General features: G+C 40.6%; 1 protein-coding gene across 1 annotated transcript; it reads right to left on the bottom strand.

Annotated features, from left to right (window-relative positions):
* Positions 1-4,589: 4,589 nt before the first annotated feature.
* LOC128473816 (gametocyte-specific factor 1-like) lies at positions 4,590-16,628 on the bottom strand. The gene is made up of 9 exons (XM_053456045.1): positions 16,582-16,628; positions 15,543-15,631; positions 15,049-15,163; positions 14,608-14,705; positions 14,016-14,142; positions 12,451-12,531; positions 11,932-11,989; positions 5,566-5,654; positions 4,590-4,723 (listed from the first exon to the last, which is right to left on the bottom strand). Exons 2-9 carry the CDS (start codon positions 15,621-15,623, stop codon positions 4,707-4,709), a joined length of 666 nt encoding a protein of 221 aa, XP_053312020.1. The 5' UTR covers positions 15,624-15,631; positions 16,582-16,628; the 3' UTR covers positions 4,590-4,706.
* Positions 16,629-20,679: the final 4,051 nt, after the last annotated feature.

Raw genomic sequence — 20,679 nt, 5'->3', positions numbered from 1 at the left:
GCAGCCGGTCAAATAGGACTTACAGAAAACAGATCTTCCAGTTTAGTGTCATCAAGATCTAGTGTAGTAGTTCCATAGCTGGGCCACATCCCACAGGTCCTTTTGACTCTCATTATCGTATGTTAATTTGCATTACTAGTTAACCGCTGCTATTTCCGTGCATAGTTAAACTTTGTGTAAAAAAAATTGTAAGAAGTCCGACTAACCTGTTAGATTTGTATTGTGAAAATACTAACCTAGGTATTTCTCTTGTTTATACCGTATCACAGGTGGCTCCACATTTTACGTTATTCTATCAAACTAAGATTAACCCCGGCATTGGAATGTAACCTTATGTAGTACATAAGGTTGAAAAAAGAACCAAGTCCATCAAGTTCAACTCGTCTACCTAACCTTCCCGTCCTGAATGAAGCGGCGAAGACAACTACTAGGGCATACTATTACATCTTAATGCCTTTGCATTGAAGAAATGTCTAGTGACAACCAGCAGTCTCCCCCTCAGCAGTCTCCAGCATTGCCGGCTTTCTATTTACTCATCAAGCAGAACTGCACTCGGTGAAAACGCCACTCAACCTTGGCTGGAATCCCCACCGAAACCTCTCGTCAATGCAGAGGGCCCAGTCACCTCCCATCCCTCCCAATACAAAATGAAAATAGGGAAACCCTTTGCTGCCCCAAAATGTTAAAATAAAAAACATGCAAAGGAGAATTTTGGCTCTCCAATCATCTTCATGCTGAACACATTGGGTTTTCCCCCCAGCATCTAATCTGTGAGATTTTTTTTTCTTTTATATATTTTTCATACTAAATGATAGATTATACAAATAACAAACTGGTCATAGAAAAACCCCTATCATATATAATTTATATACGTGTGCAATCATTGTAAACCCAAGGGAATTGAAGCCCACAAACCCAGTATTTTGTTTAGAAGCACTACAAAGCTCAGCCACGTTCATACAATGAGTCGAAAAGGAGGCTTCTTACTGAGATCAGTGGAAAATAAACACAGACCAGAAACTTGCCAGTGTGTGCCTGCATATAACAATAATACAAATAACCTCTTCCCAAGAAGTCTGGCTAAATAATGTTCTTCCATTTGAGAAAGTTAATCACTTTATTTTCCCTGATAAACCTGGTTGTTGTACCTCAGACTTCTTACCCAGTGAATGTATATAATTGCAATCATTATTTGAGTAACTATGCAACTAGATTTCTTATTACTGTAAATGACTTCCTCGTGATACACACATACATGTATATGAAGATTTCCTGCAGCATTACATAGACTTCCAGGTGCTGATAAGTTGTTTTTTTTGACACTTTCAACCTGGCTGTCATTCTATATTATCTTTTATTTATATGGTGCCAACAGTTTACACAGCGCTTGATACAATACATATATTCAAGGGGTCTGACAAGACTGGAATTGACAGACTAAGACAAACCGATACATTAGATACAGAGGGCCCTTCTATATTATCAATCGCAACAGAACTGGAATTCACACATATAGACAGTGAGCACACGTGTAGGTTATCTTCCTTTAATAACAGAAGGCCTACCTTTTATATGGATATATTCAAACAATGTCCAATTATTACGAAGCCCCAACGGACAGGGTCGTTCAGCATCATCCTTGAAACCATTACAACTACTATTACTGTATTATTGTACAGTCCAACTTATTTAATAAAAAAAAGGTATCCCTCCTTAAAGTAGCTTAAGAACATACTCTAACACATGCATTGACACATTAATAAAAAAAGGTTTTCATGCGTTTCCAGCCAGTCTGCTGCGCTGATCATTTTACTCTGATTCGGTGGATAGCTTTGTTGCATATAGCGTTTCAGCGATATCATGAGCGCCTGTCCGAAGGGGGGCATTAATTTCTCAACATCTACCAAACCTAGACCTACCCTGAAGCAACGAGCACTCGGGGACAGAAGGAGCACTTAAGTGGCTGTTTTAATCAAGAAAGGGTTTATTACCTAGAGGTTCCTGCAATTAATCAAGAGGGTTATTGAGCAGAGATTAAGGCGGCTATAAACTGAACAAGATCTTAATTTCTCAACTACACCAGATACAAGAAACCTGATACACTCACGTGTTGTTTTCTCATGTTTGTAAGGTTTCAAAATAAAAACCACACGCGGCAAAATCCATACAGTAAAACTATAAAGCCGTGTAAAGAAAGGGTTAAGATTTTCTTTCAAAAAGGGTCAAGCTGGCATTTTATAATGCATAGTTTAACCCCTACAGGACCAGGTTTTTTTGTTTTACAATGTTTGCACTCAACGACCTGAGCAGTTTTTGCTGTGACTTTATTCAGCTGTGATTGCCCACTAAATCGTTTAGTGCACCCACACACATTATATATTGTTTTTTTCAGCACAAGTAGGACCTTCTTGTGAAATATATACACCATCACTTAGTATGAAACCTATCTAAAAATGTGGGTAAAATAGTAAATATTTTCAGTTTCACCTATAAAAACTATGTATAACCAGTGGAAATTGGAAAAAACCTCCAAGTGTGTTTAGGTATTTATCCTGTTTTTGGAAACCACTCATATGTCTGGCATTTTCATTTATTTTGGCACTTACAGGGTTAAATATGTATGTGCATCGCTGCTTCTAAACGAGATTTTTAAAAACTGCTAAACAAAAGTATATATTTGAGTTGACATCCCAAAGTATTTTACTAGAGGTGTTTTAACACCTGATTTAACCATTTCAGTGCCAGTCTGCTCTAAATTTCAGTAATTTCTTTTCCTGGGTACATGCAGTTACTAAAAATGATCGGGCAGCACGGGAGGGTTGGTGCTGGTCTCCACACAAGTGGAGACCGAAGAAACCTTAACCCCATCCCTGAAGCTGCCTCCAGCAGCTGAGACAATTGCCAAACTGGCGACTCCAGGGAGAAGCCGCTGACCATTCCTACAGGAGTGATCAAAGAGCTTCTGGGGGCTCTTTTTGTTGTTCTTCCATGCAGAATCTGTAGAAAACAGGTATTAATCCCTAAAATGCCATTGAAGGGGTTAACTATGGAGCAATTAAGCATCAGGGAAATGTTGTAGCAAGCAACAGTCTCCTGCCCTGAAGCTGCCTGTATCGTGTTGAATGGGTTGTGCCTGTAAAAATCGCTCCTTGGCCATGACGTACCTGGTACATCAACGGGCGCAAAGGGGTTAATAGGTGAAACAAAACACGTTTCTTCCACAGGGATGTTCACTAGGGTTGGCTTCTTAATGCTGCACGAGCTCAGGCAGCTAAAACCACAGAACTCCTACAAAATCATGCTTTACTAAGTAAACAAGTTTTCCCCAGCAAATTAAAACAAGCCTTTGATGAATAGGCAGAACATCTGAAAAGGTCTCCAGAATCACTTAAGCAATATCCACATTTAATCAGACACAGACACCTCACGTGACACTATCTTATGCTCTAGTTTTTGAAGACTTTACAGCAGAAATGTCACAAACACACAAAAATTGAAGATTTTTTTTTTTTATTAACTGCAAACATTATTACAATAACATTTCAACAGATTTGCAAGGACAAAGTATTTATTGAACTAAATCGTTCATTCTACAGCCTTGAGTACTCGCACAACAGAAGGATAAGAGAGCGAAGCCTCCGGCTTTGTCTTAAAAAGTAAAAGCTAGGACAAGGGTTAATTCCTACAACCTCTCTCTGCTGTGAAGAAAAAAATGTCATCAGCCTGTGACAACTGCAGAGGAAATGTGTCTGAAACTATGAATTTTACTATGCTACATAGCCATTATTTTTTGTTTGACTACACACCAATATGGAACATACAGCGTTACATGCTGCTACCCCAAACAAAACATTTGTGAACCTAGAATTGATAGCAAGTCACTTTCTAATGACATGAACCGCACTGTCCTCATATTAGACATTTGCTATTCAAAATAAGGTTTAGCTTGCAAAGGTATTAAATGAAATTATTCGTGAGCTTGTTTCAATTTTTATGTGAACTGACAAAAAAAATGTTCCCTATTGGATCAGCGTCTTGCAGTGATCTCACGAACGCAATCAAAGATATGGGATTTTAATTACCTTTCATTTTCAGGCATAGTTTTCAAGATTGTGGTAAAATATGGAAGGGAGGTAAGGATTAAATATATGATACAAAAGCGGGATAATTTAACATAGCTAATTAAATGGTTAAACCACGATGGCTGTTGGGGGGGCATAATGTCTTAAAAATATGGTTTTAGATTGAAAAATTAAACACCTTAATATTCGATTACTGTGATGTAAAACGGAAACCTCATCTTAAACTGCTGTATCTTTAATGCTGCACAAATCAAAGAAGTTCACTAAAAGTAATGAAAATTATTCAAGTTATTAAGCCAACTGTGGCAGACTGATATCTGGCTGTGCACGTCGCAATCAATATTGTACCAAATAAAAAAAGAAAAGGGGGATTTAAACTAAGCTATGCGACCATGCTGATGTCCAGCTCATACAGTAGCCCAATCATCTCACATTTCTTTAAACGCAATAACACCGCAATGTCCTATGTCTGAAACTCAACAGATTCGAGATAAGGAAGGGGGGGGTCAACACAAACTTGTGGCTGTTAACAAGACGCATAACAAAAACAGGCGGTCCGAACTTGAGAAACCCAAATAAAAGTTTAAGAACGAGCAGATATCCTCCACGAACAGCTCCATGCTCTTACGAAGTGCTTTTCTCTGAAGGAAAAACAAATATAAAAAAAAATATGAAACATTAGATTAGTGGATTGTTACAAATAAGTTTTACACAGAGAAATACAGTGTGGCATGTTCTGGGTAATTTGGAACCGATTCAAAACCACAGCACACGTTGTTTGCACTGCGATTTACAGGCAGGAGATCCAGCGCTCACTACAGTTGAATGCCCACATTGAATAATATATATAAGCCCACCCTAGTCTGGGCTGACCTCAGAGGAGCCGTATTTAAGGAGGTGCATTAGGCCATTTTTGTGACAATACGTGGCTTGCACAACTAAAAATGTGGCCTATTTCCTTGTTGCAAAATTGCACTACATTCAAGGGTGAATTTACATGACAGAAATAAATGATGAAGTTGTGACCATTACATACACATTTCTTACAACCATTGGACAATAACCAATTAATATAAAAAGGTATGGCATCAGTTACTATTAAGCACTCAACCCTGCTTGAAAGGGGGTGAAAACAGAAAAAAAAAGTTCCCACAATCAATCATGCAGTGACAAAACATTAGGAAACACTATTAGAAATACTTACTCAAGTGACAAAATAAGTCTTTGTTTTAATCTGCCAAGGCCAATCGTAAGCAATCATTAGAACACCCTGGTTTAAAATATATACGCACAAAGCAAAACAGCCTGCCTATTGTTCACATAAGCATATATTTAAGCAGTTTTTAAAATCTGCCATGTAATGTTTTTTGAGTTATAAAACAGAAACCTGTAACTGTATAGGAGTTACAGGACGTTTATATGCTGAGGGCGCCCTCTACAGCGCACTTATCACATTGCACTGTATATAGTAGCTGTTACTTACTCGTTTTCCAAGGCAACACATATGGCAGAGACTTGGGGGCTCGCAAATTAGACCCCAGGCTAGATTTTGGATCCATTAAAGTCCCAGAACTGCAAGATAAAAAAATTAAGAACTTTATTCAAACAAATTCTGGAAACTTTTTTTCAATCCCCTGACAAAGCTAGACATCTATTATATAAAAGCAGTGAAGTAACAAGGGGAAGCGGTTTGCGTGGATCTACATACGCACTGGAAACAGGCCTTTAGAGGTGTGAGCAGAGTTGTGTTGCTTACTTAACCCAGTAATAACCAATGACGTACCAGCCACGTCATGGAAAACAGTCAACGACCAATGACGTGCCTGGGATGTCACTGTATAAGCTTAGAAAGCTATCGAAGATTGTTTTCTTTGCTTAAACGGTGCCTTAATGTTGAGGCATTCAGCAACACCAAAATCTGCAGCAGGAGCCCCATGTGGCCTCTCCCCAGGGCATCAACATCCACCATATACTGATTTAGAGCATAGGACACAATCAACCGATAGCAAGGCACTCAGCTACACTGAAAACCCTCCCCAGGACACACTGACGGCTCCAGGGATTTTGCCTCTTGCAAAATGGCAGCATCTTTGTTTTTTTTAAAAAAAAAAGTTGCCAAGAGAACAAGTGCTAAAATTAGCGCTGTATCTTCCAAAAAATCCTTGCATGAAAAGTTAAAATACTACCCACGAGGTGTCTCATGGTTTGATGGGGTAAATTGATGTCCCAAACAGGACATTAGCGCAAACCGAAGGGCCCCCAAACAACCCAACAAACCTATGCATGGTTGGTATCACTGTACTCAGATGTTTCTGAACACATATTGGGGTGTTTGCCGGTGACATTTAACAAGGACTGTAAATTCATGTGTAAAGTACAATGTGTGTAAAGGAAAAAAACTAAACAAAAAATGGATTCCCACAAACTTTGACAAAGGCAGGTGGTAGACGTAACGCATAGAAAGTTATATACCACCATTTGAAATACCTATTTTCTAAAATTTATGGCTTGATCAGGGTAAATTGAATTATCCGGCATCAAAGTTCTCCCAAATGGAAATGGGGACAGGGTTACCAGATTTGGAAAAAAAAAAAACTAAAAGTTTTGTAATAGGAAAAAGCATCTGGTATCTCTAAAATCAGGACAAATAGTGTCTATTTAGCAGGTTTTTTTTTTCATTAGCTTTTACTTGCATTTTATGATGTTGTGAGTAAATGTGTTTATTAGGGTGTTGCTGTAGATGTTGTCTATTTAGATTTTGCAAAAGCATTTGACACTGTTCCACACCAGCGGTTATTGTATTAGCTAGGACAAATCGGTCAGAGAAAATGCCTGTGTTCGGATTAGAAATTGGCTTAGTGACAGGGTGCAAAGAGTTGTTTAGGGCTGCAACAACTAATCGATAAAATCGATAATAATCGATAATGAAATTCGTTGGCAACGAATTTCATTATCGATTAGTTGAATCGATTATTATCGATTATAAAATGAGGGTTTTTTCAGAGCAAATTATTATATAATCCGTTTAGTCTGACTCACCGTCTCACAGCAGCAGCTCCTACTTACTCCCCCTCCCTGTAATCACTGTGACAACTGGCCCCGCCCCTTCCTTCTCCAGGCCAGAACCACATGGCTGTGACACTCCTCTAACTGTAAGTATATATATATATATATAATGTGTATGTGTGTGTATATATATATATATGTATATATGTATGTAATATATATATATATATATATATATATATATATTTGGGCTACTGAAAGTTAGGGGAGGTGGGGGTTAATTTAGGGGCAGTTATGGTTAGTGGGGTGTTTAGGGTTAATTTAGGGGCAGTTATGGTTAATTGGGTGTTTAGGGTTAATTTAGGGGCAGTTATGTTAATAGGGTGTTTAGGGTTAATTTGGGAGCAGCTGTGGTTAATGGGGTGTTTGGGGTTAATTTGAGGCAGTTGTGGTTAATGGTGTGTTTAGGGTTAATTTAGGGGATGCTGTGGTTGATGGGGTCTTTAGGGTTAATTTAGGGGATGCTGTGGTTAAGGGGGTGTTAAGGGTTAATTTAGGGGAATCTAAATCCTGGGGGCAGTGAAGTGACATATCTGGGGGTATAAGGCATATACAGTATATAAGGCATATGTGGGGAGGGCAGTGTGGCATGTCTGGGGAGGACGGAGTGGTGTATCAGGGTGTATAAGGCATATCTGGGGGTAGAGTGGCATATCTGGGGGTAGAGAAGTGGCATGTCTGGGAGGCAGGGTGGCATGTCTGGGGAGGATGGAGTGGGGTATCAGGGGATATAAGGTGTATCAGGCACAGTGGCAGATGTGGGAGGCAGCGTGGAGTGGCAGATGTGGGAGGCAGCGTGGCATTTGTGGGAGGCATTGTGGAGTGGCAGATGTGGGAGGCAGCATGGCGTGGCATATGTGGGAGGCAGCATGGCGTGGTATATGTGGGAGGCAGCATGGAGTGCTGTGGTAGGCAGCGTGGCATATGTGGGGGGGCAGCATGGCATGTCTGGGAGGCAGCGTAGCAAGCCTGGGCTCAAATGTGCATATATTGGGGGGCTGGTTGGGAAATAAAGACAAGAAATTTATTATCAAAGTTTTTTTATTCTGCTGTTTGTATTTAACATCATTTGTTTAGTAAATTATTTTAAATAAATGAAAAATTTACATTCATTTTTTTTTATCCGATTAATCGATTAATCGAAAAAATAATCGGCCAACTAATCGATTATTAAAATAATCGTTAGTTGCAGCCCTAGAGTTGTTAATGGTAAATTCTCAAGATGGGCCACTGTGGTAAATGGGGTGCCTCAGGTCCAGTTCTCTCTAACTCATTTATTATCTTGAAATAGATATTGGCAGTCACTTGTCTGTGTTTGCTGAAGACACAAAATTAGGTAAGGTTATAAAGTCTCACCAGGATGTAGTCTCTTCAGAATGATTTGGATAAACTAGGGGACTGGGCAAATAAGTGGCAGATGAGATTCAATATAGATAAGTGTAAGGGAAAATAAGTATGCACCTTACACTCTTAAGGGCATTGGGAAAAGCAGAAAAGGAGAAGGACTTGGATATAATTGTAGACCATAGACTTAGCAACAAAGTGCGGTGCCAGCCAGCGGTTGCAAAAGCCAGTAAGGTATTGGCATGCATAAAGAGGAGTATTAAATTAAGATATGAAAATATAATTTTACCTCGTTATAAAGCAATGGTAAGGCCTCACCTAAAATATGCAGTGAAATTTTGGGCACCCATTTTTAAGAAGGATGTTAAAGAGCTGGAGAAAGTACAGAGGTGGGCTACAAAGTCAAGTAAAGGAATGGATAATTTTAGTTATTTATTGTTTTATATAGCGCCATCAAATTCCGTAGCGCTGTACAATGGGTAGACAGGACATAACAAGTAGCATGTAACATAACAAGTTGACTAACAGAGACAACAGGTGAGGAGGGCTCTGCTCAAACGAGTTTACAATCTAAAGGGATTTAGGGTGTATTACACAATAGGCAAAGGGTAAAAGTGCCAGTGTAAGGAATAAAGGCACGGAGAAAGACAGATAGGCCAGGGGAGAGCATTCCAGAGGATAGGCAGCCCTTGAGAAACATTGTAAGCGTGCATGAGAGCTAGAAATCAGAGGATAGAAGGAGATCATTGGATGAGCAGAGACCGGTTAGGAGTGTATTTAGAGATGAGTGAGGAGATGTAGGGAGGGGGACCGCTGTGAAGGGCTTTGAAAGTAAGTGAGGATTTTGAGATGAATCCTGAAGCGCACAGGCAGCCAGTGAAGAGACCGACAGAGGGGAGAGACGTTAGCATTCATGGTGGATTGTAGAGGGGCAAGACGGTTAAGAGGAAGACCAGCTAAGACAGAGTTACAGTAATCAAGACGGGAGATAATCAGGGCATGAACAAGAGCCTTAGTGGCATGCTGTGTTAGGAAGGAGCGGATGCGGGCATGTTTTTAAGATGAAGACGACACTTAGAGACAGACTGAATATGTGATGTGAAGGAAAGGTCAGAGTCAAGGGTGACACCAAGACAGCGTGCATGAGTAGATGGGGAGATGATGGCACCATTAACATTGAGGGAGATTGATGGGGGGGATCTTAGCATTGGAGGCAGGGAAGATGAGGAGTTCAGTTTGGGAGAGGTTGAGTTTCAAGAAACGTTCAGACATCCAGGTAGAGACAGATGCAAGGCAGTTAGTTACATGAGCTAAGACAGGGAGAGAGATCAGGGGAGGATAGATAGATCTGGGTGTCATCAGCGTACAGGTGGTATTGAAAGCCAAAGGATGAGATCAGTTTGCCAAGGGAGACGCTGAAGGTACGATCAGAGAGGTAGGAAGTGAGCCAGGAGAGAGCGGTGTCATGGAGGGCAAGATCATAAAGTATTTGAAGGAGAAGAGGGTGGTCCACAGTGTCAAAAGCAGCAGAAAGGTCCAGTAGGATTAGCACGGGGTAGCGGCCCTTAGATTTAGCAGTGAGTAAGTTATTAGTAACTTTAGTAAGGGCGGTCTCAGTAGAGCGTTGAGGGCGAAACCCAGATTAAAGAGGGTCAAGCAGGAAGTTGGAATCTAGAAACTTAGTTAATTGGGTATAAACAATTCCTTCAAGAAGCTTGGAGGTGAAAGGAAGCAGAGAGATGGGACGGTAATTGGAGAGATCAGTAGGGTCGAGGGAAGACTTTTTCAAGATAGGCGTAATGGTAGCATGCTTGAAGGAGGATGGGGCAGATCCAGTAGTGAGGGAGAGGTTGAAGATATGAGTTAGAGTAGGGACAAGGCTAGATGAAAGACTGGGTGAGATGGAGTCAAGGGGGCATATGGTTGGACAAGAGGAAAGAAGAAGAGCATGTACATCCTCTTCAGTGACAGCAGAGAAATAAGTTAATGTAGCGAAGGGAGAAGAGGTCAGTGGGCGCATAGTCAGAGGGAGGGTGAGGGCAGGGTGGTGACTGTGCAGATATGTCATCTCTGATGTTATTGAAGAATGTGGCAAAGTCAGCTGTGTTAAGGTTAGTGGAAGGGGTAGTACATCAGAGGAGAGGAAGCCATGAGGAGAAGTGATCATGAAAGATGTTAAGCCGGGCCAGGGGGCGATATATAACAGCAATGAGTATGGAGATGGGATGAAATAGTCGGATAGCATTGACTTCAAATGAGGGCAGAGGGAATAGGGTGAAAATTACAAGAAGGGCAGAGTAGGAAGCCTACTCCACCACCCTTCCTGTCATTAAGTCTGGGAGCGTGAGGTGGAGGCCACCATAGGAGAGAGCAGCGGGAGAGGCAGTATTAGAAGGGGATAACCAGGTTTCACTTAGAGCGAGGAGATGTTAGGAACTAGACACATGACAAGTGGTCATGCAAGGCTGTTAGTTTATTACAGACAGAATTCTGTGCATTCCAGAGTGCAAAGGTAAGTTATGAAGAAAAGCTGAACTTGTTTTCACTTTAAAAGACGTATAAGAGGGGATCTGATCACATTGTACAAATCCATACAAGGTCAGTATAAACCGCTCTCTGGTGATCTATTCACCAAGAGGTGTCTACAAAAGACACGGGGTCATCAGTTGAGACATGAGGAAAGGAGATTTCAGCATTAGCATAGGAAAGGGTTCTTCACAGTAAGAACAATAAGAATATGGAATTCTCTGCCTAAGGATGTTGTATTATCTAACTCTGTGGATATTATGCTTTTCTAGTCAAGCATAACAAAGGGCTACAACTGTTAAAAGGACAGTAGTATTAGATCCAGGGAGTAATCTGATTGCCGCAATGCAAGAAGGAATTTTTCCCTGTTGTGGCATAATTGGTAATTGCCCCAAGTAGGGATTTTTTGCCTTCTTTTTGATCAACTTTAGAAGTGGGTCTTTTCTCAACCTACTATACTATAAGCAAATGATTTTTGGAACAAAAGTGAGAAAGTTTATCAATTTTCCTATGTGTTCTAGTAAATTAGATATGATTAAACATAATGGTAATCTGAAGAAAGCCATGCTTGTCCTGAGAACAAAACAACGTATGTGGGTGCATTAGATGAGAAGGGAATCACAGCTAAACATGAGCACAGCAAAAATGATCAGCCTTGATCACAAAGGGTAAAAACATCCTGGTCCTTAAGGGGTTAAAATGCATGGACTTTCCACATTACCATCGATTATCCCAAAAACATTGAGCTATCATTCTGGACGGAAATGGGTTGATTTTGCCTGAAAGCACTATTACAAGGCTAAGGGATCTCTTACCACAAAAGGCAGTAAACAAATTTAAAAACAATATTTCAAAAGGAGTTTAGAGAAAAAAACAAATTGATATCCATTTAGTTAGTTAACTTTGCATTTACCTAGGGACAGGATATGAAGGAATTCCCCACATAAATGTTGATGCATCTGTCTGCAAATCTGCAAGAAAAAGAATTCTACAATGAGAGTGAAGGATCTAACTTCAGATGAAACCTCAGCTGCAGCTTCAAGCATAGAGCAAGTATGACAATATAAATTCTAGTTTCAGACTGATACACATACAGGTGTTTTGTGTGAAATGACAGAACGTGCTTAACTTTAAAATGATGGCTGTTAGGAACGCTCTTCATGACACAACAGCTGTTATCGACATATGCAGTTTATGATTGCACGATTTAATATAGTGGGTAAAATGACCGATATGTTTGCAGATAATATTAAAGATAGTAATTGATTATAAGTACTTCACAAAACTACTTTTGTGTAGATTTAACCCCTTAAGGACAATGGGCGGTCCCTAAACCCATTGAAAACAATGCATTTTGAGCCCGTACATGTACGGGCTTTGTCATTAAGGGGTTAAAAAAGCAATGTTTAAAAGCATAAGTTAAGGCACTTACCATTGTCCCAATCCTCATTACATGGTGGTGAATTCCACAAACTGGGGGTCACATCTTTTTTGTAAATGGTTTTCTCATCAACTTAAAAAAGCATAGGCATGGTTAGATTAACAAATGAGCCTGAATTAATTTTTAAGCACTCAGAATGAAGACAAGTGACTGGAAAGCATAATATTGGCCATTTGCCTTCATTCACATTGCATTTGCTTTACCCCCTCCATGCATTACTGTCACAGTTTGTTTGAATTCAAACAATTTTACAACCCAAGACTTTCCTGAATCTTTCAGAAAATCCATTTTTCCCTTCAAAAGCTACACAGCTGCTCTTACTACTACAAATGTTATATAAGTCTTTATACATATTGGGTATGCAGAATGAACACAACAAATTTTCTCCCACTATAGAAGTCAATACCTCCACAAGGATCAAAAACCAAGTGCAGGCATCTTCACACTAACTACCCAAGAACTTACATTTTCTTCCTTGTACCGAGTTGTGGCAAAAGATTCCACATTATACACAATGACCTAAGAAGCAATATTTGCCAATTGAAAACATTTAGCCTACACAAATGGCGTGCCCACTTTCCTTTACCTAGATTTCCAAAAGCCCTACTAATTTACCTACTTCATTATTATTTTGAAAGGCTTTAAAACTATAGCAAACAAAATAAAGCAGCCTACTTTTTGTGACAAAACCAAGGTAGGAATATAGTTAAGGGAAATTTAAACCAAAATCACATATATGACATTGCATTTCTTTATATAGTGCCAGCAGATTCCGCAGGGCTATTATAATAGAGAACAGTGAAGGTAAGAAGGTCAATTTAAATATCACTGACAGACATTAAACACACTGGTACAGAAGGCGAAGAGGGCCTTGCTCTAGCAAGCTTACAATCTACTTGGTGATTTAGGTGGAGTAGAGACAGGACGGCTCGAGCGAGGAGTTGACTGTAGCAAGGGCTATCCAGAGAACTGTTTGGCATGCTGGTTGAAAGTGTTAGAGGGAAGGTTGTGTGCTTATTGGAATGGGTGTTTTTTTTTTTAAATGAACTACAAAGTGAAAATAAGGAAGAAATTATGGAACATGATGGGGAATTTCACAGAAGAGGGAAGAAGCAATGGTCAAACAGAGACGCATGTCATTGAAGGAACCAAGAGGGAGTTTTTGCATGCATTGGGTGCAGTTGTGGAGGGCTTTGAATTTGAATAGTAAAATGAACTGGAGCAGTACAGGACATCAGCACATCCACTAGGAAAGGCACTGGAAGAGCATGCACTAACACACACGTGATCATGGAATAAATCACCTCTCTTACGACTAGGTTCAGCACCAAATCTCACTCAGTAAGTGACTTTGACATAGTGGCGTGTTGGGTGTCAGCATCACCCAAAGGCATGGGCAGATCATGGCCGTGATAATTCTTCAACTCAGCTGCTACAGCATCAGTTCGCAACAACCAGTAGAGAACAAGTAGAGTTCACGTTGCTTCACTGATTGCCATTTCATGGAACAGAGCAAATTAAAGGAACTGTTGATGTCCCTTCTTTAGATATCCTACCAATATCCTGTTCAATGCAGCTCTTGTCATCGCAGTTTGAGATATGGTGGCCAAGCTCCGCTCGCGGTACCATGTGGCGAGCGTTGAAAGGGCAGGTGGCAAGCTGCATGGCAACATCAGGGTGACTCTGCAACGCAAGTACAAACAGATTCAAACACCCTTGGATCTAAAGCTAGCTATTCTCCGTAATGGAGCCTTCTAATGTACAAGACAATAGAAAAATGACTAATAAGAGCTGAATCTACCTTTTGTACAAAGCAAATTCATAATGAATAGTCAGATCTAATATAAAATAAATGTAATACAGTTAAGATTATATTTACGCGCATGAAGCTGCAGACTGCATCGCAGAGTTTTTGGCATCATTGTACACTGGTTACTGGTCACTGTCAAGCATCCCAAATATCCTATTCTAATCTGTAGTTTTCAAAAGTGCAGTTTCACCTAAGCTCACAATTTTTCCTATTGCGGGAAATATTCCACATCACCCGAATATTTGGTACTTAAAGAGTGTGCAGACTGGACTGCCCACAAAATTACTGAATACCATTAGTAAAACACACTAATGTACTTCTTACACACAAAAACTAACCTTCCTACACTTTATCAAGTGATAAGGAAAGCGACAAGCCCTTATCTGGTGGTTGGAATCATATGGGCACTGTAGAGGCCTTTCTGGATCTTGCGGATCTGCAGGGGGAGAAAGACGAAGAAAAGAAGAAAAAAAAGACTACTAACATTAACTGCAATGGGAGTGCTACAAACACATATATGCTTCCCTGCTTTGAGTATAGACAAGACAGGTGAGCAAAGCAAGACAGAAAACGTTATCCCAACTCCAACGGCAGAAACAGAAATGTACTAGAGTGAAACAAAATGCTGATGTTTTTTTTAAACTTATAAACGGGCACTTGTATGTCTTTATTCAGCATAAGTCATTTTCTAAATTATACATTCATCTATGCTATTGCCTACTGTACTGTATATACACACTGTTAATCATATTTCCACTAGTACAGAAAAAAATCCATACCAAAAACTTTAATGTCTGGCTCTTCCCGCTTTGCACAGATGGGAAAATGCTTCCAATTTGTCTTCTTTCTGAGGGGCAGATCAACTTGCTTCTGCATATCCTTGAAGCATTTGTCCTAGTTTAAAACACAAATTGTTCCTCTAACTCGTACAAATATATGGATATGTACCAACAAATAAAAGATATATATATATATATATATATATATATATATATATATATATATATATATTTCATACAGGTAAGAATATTGGTGCTGAATTATGTAAAAATAAAATGAGAAATAAGGCTCCAATTTAATTACAAAATATTTGTATAACATATTGGCCACAGTTAAATGACTCTTCCTTACGCATAACTGACGGAAAATACATTTTGCAATACATTACAGAAAACTACAGCATAACTGTATGTGGCCTCTAACGCAAAACAAATCCAACAATATATACACACACACACACAAACTTGTACGAATGGGTTAAGCAGAACAGTACCTGGCACATCATAATGTGCATTCTCAATTCAGTGCCTCGAATCTTGTGCTCGGCATTAAACGGGCAAATGACGTGATCCATAGCTAAATCTGAAAAGTAAACGTTATAGAATTATCTTTTTCCATCTATATTACACAGCAAGGAATCAGAAAGGCAGATAGGAAATGTGGTACCCGACTCCGGCAGTTCTAACTTTTTGGTGGCACCCAAAGTTTAGGCTTAGACAGGATGAGTTCGCACAAAATAGTTTATAGTTGAGTCAATGCACACCTCCCCTGGAGTCACTCCTCAGGAGAGCGCCTCGTACTCCACAAGTTAAGAATCCCGGCCCTAATCCATTAAAGAAAACGGGTGTTGGGTAACCCATTGGGTACTAGCGGTGGATTTACTTCTTTCTATCCCCCACAAAAATCTGTTATTTGTGAATCACATGAAAGTTTGCTAATTATGCCCCTTCTTACATATGCTTTAATTAGTCTGCGTCTGGGAGGATAATTTAATATGGAGCCATTTAAGATGCAGTATGACAAGGAGTCAGGGAGGTTTGTTTTGTAGACTGGGGCATAATGCCTGGGGGAAAAAACTTTTTTTAATGTATTTCTAATACTTTTAATCTCATACAAGAAAAATGTGGAGGAAGCTAACTGTAAATACGGTTTATAAACCGAGTTCCTAATACATCGGATTATATGGTGGGCCCCTAATTAAAGGGCCCCGTGTGGTCACTCCCTTCATGTCTCCCGCCAAACCTGAACACTTCGTTTCACGCGGCTTCCTATCCTTCTAATAAAGCACCGACTGTGCCTTTCCTGCGTCATACATATACATGGTGTATAACCCCACACACACACACTTAAACGTGGGATTACGAGGCCTCTACGACACGCTGTCAGGTGCGGGCGTCACGTACTTTCCACCCGTATACATGACACGTTAAAATGGAACACCGAGCCAAAACAAATGGCTTTCTCTCTCACAGTAATGCTTCCCTATGTAAGAGCCCCTATCAGTAACCACGAGCCAATCGGCCCCCACATACCCGCCTGTTTCCACCGTAAACTAGCAATGGCCCCGCCAAAGTCCCGCGTCGCCGCTCCTCTGCAGACTGCTCCTCGCTGTGACTAGCTAAACTACAAGGAGGCGGGGCTTCAGGATAAGGCAGTCCCCTGGGTCATACCACTGCAAATGTACAGTGGGAGACATGGGGTTATTTGTTTTATTACCCAGCAAAACATTAAACTAATATATTCATTTAGCATTATTGGCTTATAAAATATAAATTTTCACTGGTTTTAAACGTTTAGCTACCGTAGCCCCGCTTTTACTGCTATGTGCGCTGTGGTTTGGCTGTAGGCCCGCGGTTTGTCAGGTAATATGCAGAAGTTGTGTATGGATATGAATAAAAGTTTGATGCAACGTTTGAAATAGAGTATTATCACCATAGCAACCAGCTACTTGACCACGTCTTAAACTGCACTAGATTCACTTCTTGTTCAAACCCATGCGTGGTAAATGTTTGGGTCAGAAGTAAAGTTATGGATAGAAATCTTATTGCAGCTTCACAGAACATTTCTCAAAACATGGGTTATCTATAATGCATATAATAATATTACAATTTGGAGTCAATTCTGGGTATAAGACACACAATTTACCCTGTGTCCCGAGAAAAATGGGTGCATATTATACCTAATTCCAGGGCAAAAACGTAGTGGGGAGCAGGGCCCGCCAGCAAAGCCCCTTCCGTGAATGTTCCCTCAGTCCCAATTATGTCATATACCGAGACCTAATGTTTGGAATTAAACTGCACTCATTTATTCTATTGCTGAGTGTCTATTGAATTTGTTTAACCATTTGTGGGGATTTGGTGGAGTGCTGCTCGTGCAATAAGGAGGCTTCGTTGTTGGTGCTGTCTGCCCTCTTTGCCTGCTATATACCGAGACCGAGCGTGCGAAGACTGGGAGAGAGCATAACGGACCGGTCACCAGCTGCTGGATCGCAAGGGAAGAGCCTCCTCCTGAGCCTACAAAGGTCCTAAATGTAGATTATTATTGTTTTATATAGCGCCATCATATTCTGTAGCGCCAGGGCCGGCCCAAGACATAATGCTGCCCGGGGCTAAGTTTAAAATGGCAATTGCCCCACTCTGCTCCATGGTAGGGCCGGCCCTGTATACAGGTGCTGTACAATAGATGCGTGTGATGTGGGTTCCCGAGTTTTGTCTAAAGGCTGTCTTGTACAGCGGGCAATTACTTTCAAGGGATCCATGTATAAATTGCATATAGAGGCAAAGGTGATAATTGTTAACCTTATTTGCATGCATCTACCCAGAATCCCTTGTGGTTGCGGCACCACGAGATTTTATCAACATTAAACTACAGCTGCCAATCTTCTAATATGCTTAAATCACGTGTCATTTGGCTTGTTTCACCAGGAATGTCTACCCTGTTGTAGACCTTTGCAACAATAAATACCTTACCATTAAGACCATTTGTAATATCGCTAACATAATTATTAAAAAGTATGGGTCCCAACTCCCAATACAGATCGCTGAGGTGCCCCACTAGTGACAAGTCCTCCTTCTGAAGATACACCATTAACTACAACTAGCATGGTTTCCACTAATTTTCCAACAACCAGCATAAGGTTTACTAGTTTGTAGTTGGCTGATCTTCCCTGCTACTTTTTTGTGAAGTGGTACCACACCTGCCTATAGTGACTGGTTATATAAGTCTGCAATGGTTTTGCAAACACACTCCGAAGCTCTTTTAGTAACTTTGGGTGTATGCCATCGGGTCCCATGGACTGTATTTTTAACCCCTTAACAACCAATGATTTGCCAGGCACATCACAGAAAAATACACATTTAAGGACCAATTATGGCTTTGGCTTTCTTCGCTCAGTGTTGCTGCAGTACCTCAATATTGAGGCATTCAGCCAGGGCCGGACTGGGAATGAAAAGCAGCCCTGGAAACATTTGGAGAGCAGCCCCATATAGTTTCTCTCGCAGTCGAGCTCTTGTACCCATACGCACCCCTAATACATACACGAGTCACACTACTTGCCATACAAATAACTTTTATATTAAATAACATTTGTATTAAAATGCCAAAAAGCAAAAAGGCCCTAATAAATGTATAAATAAATACATTAGACATAATGGAATCAAAACATCTGCTACTGCAAACATTTTTAGATGAAAAAGTTCCATTTTACTCAGTGGAACAAAGCAGCGATCACATTATTCTTCACGATATTCTTGTAAGAAACTTTTATTTCTTTGTTAATTCATGTAAACTATGTAAAAGCTGTTATTGAGAAAAATATATATATTTTTTTTTTACTTCCTTTTATTTGCCAACCTGCCCCCCCAGTTATGCACATCTGCCCCCAGACTTGACACTCTGCCCTCGGAAATGCCTTATACCCCCCTATATGCCACTCTGCCTCCCTCATATGCCTTATACTCTCCTATATGCCACTGTGCCCTGTGATATGCCTTTTAACCTCCTTCATGCCACTCTGTCCCATGACATGCCTTATACCCCTATATGCCACTCTGGCTCCAGAAAAGCCTTAAGCCCCATATAACCCCCCCGACTTACCACTGCTTCTGGTGAGGGCAGCAGGTGGAGGCCGGCATTCATGAAGTTAAAGGGGCCGGTGTGTGTGAAGGTTGGTCTGCCACCGACCAGCCCACCAGGAACTTTCCCTGTATCCCGGTGGGCCAGTCCAGCCCTGCATTCAGCAACAAAAATGTTGCCGGAGCGTTGCGGGACGCGGCCAGGACCGCCCACTGACGTCGGCGGGAAACACCTCTAATTCAAGGGAAAACGGGTGGTTCTTGACCTGGAGAAGAGGTGCTTCACCCGGCCATCTCCAGGTCAAACATTACATTTATTTATAAAGTGCCGGCAGATTCTGCAGCGCTGTTACAGTCAGTAGACATACAAAAACACATACAATAACAAACTGGTACAAAAGGAGAAGAGGGTCCTGCTCCTGCGAGCTTACAATCTAGTCAGTGATTGAGGGGGAAGCGAGACAATAGGAGAGGACTGCTTGGATGGTGTTGTAGCCGCTTTCTGCAGTGGTACCTGGTATGTTTCCCTCCTGTTTAACTCCAGTGTAACTCTTAAATAGCCACGTTTGAGGAGGGCACTGGGGAAGAGGCCACCGCAGCTAGATTTCCAAGTGAGGCCTGGGAATTTATAGGGCTGCCTCACAAGTGGTCAGATAAGGTAATTGCATACAGGAGGCAGCTTGTTTAAAAAAAAAAAAAAAGTGCCTAAAATTGGCACTGCATCTTTCCGGGTACAGTAAATGAGAGAAGAAAATTTGTAACTGAATACAATCAGTCAAAGGTTACAAAGATTTTAAGACAAAAAAGCCAGGTCCTTAATGGGTGAAAGGGGAACTTTTACCATCATGGACAAAGGTTTTCTTCTATTGAGGCATTGTGTATGTACGTAAACTTTGAAAATGTTCCATACGCCCACATGTACCCAGCTGACAGTCTGTGATGTTTGGTGCCTCAGTGTGGTAATTTACTGGGTTAATAGTAAGCATAATGGGTGTACTTTAGGCTGTGTGTCGTATTTATTCCCATACAGGTTTCAGACATGGTGTTAGAGCTTGTCTTTGTTTGTGAAATACAGGCCCTTTAACCCAGCACAAACCTATCTCCTGTTTAGAGAACTTACTAAACCTGCCCAACCCCCACCCAGTACATAAAACATAACATTCAACAGCAATTAAGGATGCTCTCTTGGTGACCCACACACACACACAATGCTTTCGGAGCGGCCACTTAAAATCCTTCCCCTTAATGGTAGATGACTGGTTTTAACCGGTTACTGATATAGCGGTTACTCACAACTTTGCCTTTACACCTATATAATCTGTAACATAACCACATATACTGCATTTGGCATCCACTGGCCAGGGCCACCTAGTCATCTGTGCTATTATGGTACTTTCATGCCATTTATAAAAAGGCTCTGAGAATTAGCAGGCATTGGTTTATCACTACCATTGCTCCAGCTCAAATAAGTAAATTTCTGTAGTCTGAACCAGTCAGGTGGATACAAAGGGGGATATTTAAAAAGCAATTCTAATCCAAAAAGTACATCAGTAGAAT

The sequence above is a fragment of the Spea bombifrons genome, chromosome 2 (assembly GCF_027358695.1).
Source record: "Spea bombifrons isolate aSpeBom1 chromosome 2, aSpeBom1.2.pri, whole genome shotgun sequence".
In the NCBI taxonomy this organism is placed as follows: domain Eukaryota; kingdom Metazoa; phylum Chordata; class Amphibia; order Anura; family Pelobatidae; genus Spea; species Spea bombifrons.
Note: the sequence above shows the minus strand (reverse complement) of the source record. Positions and strands in the feature narration are given on the sequence as shown.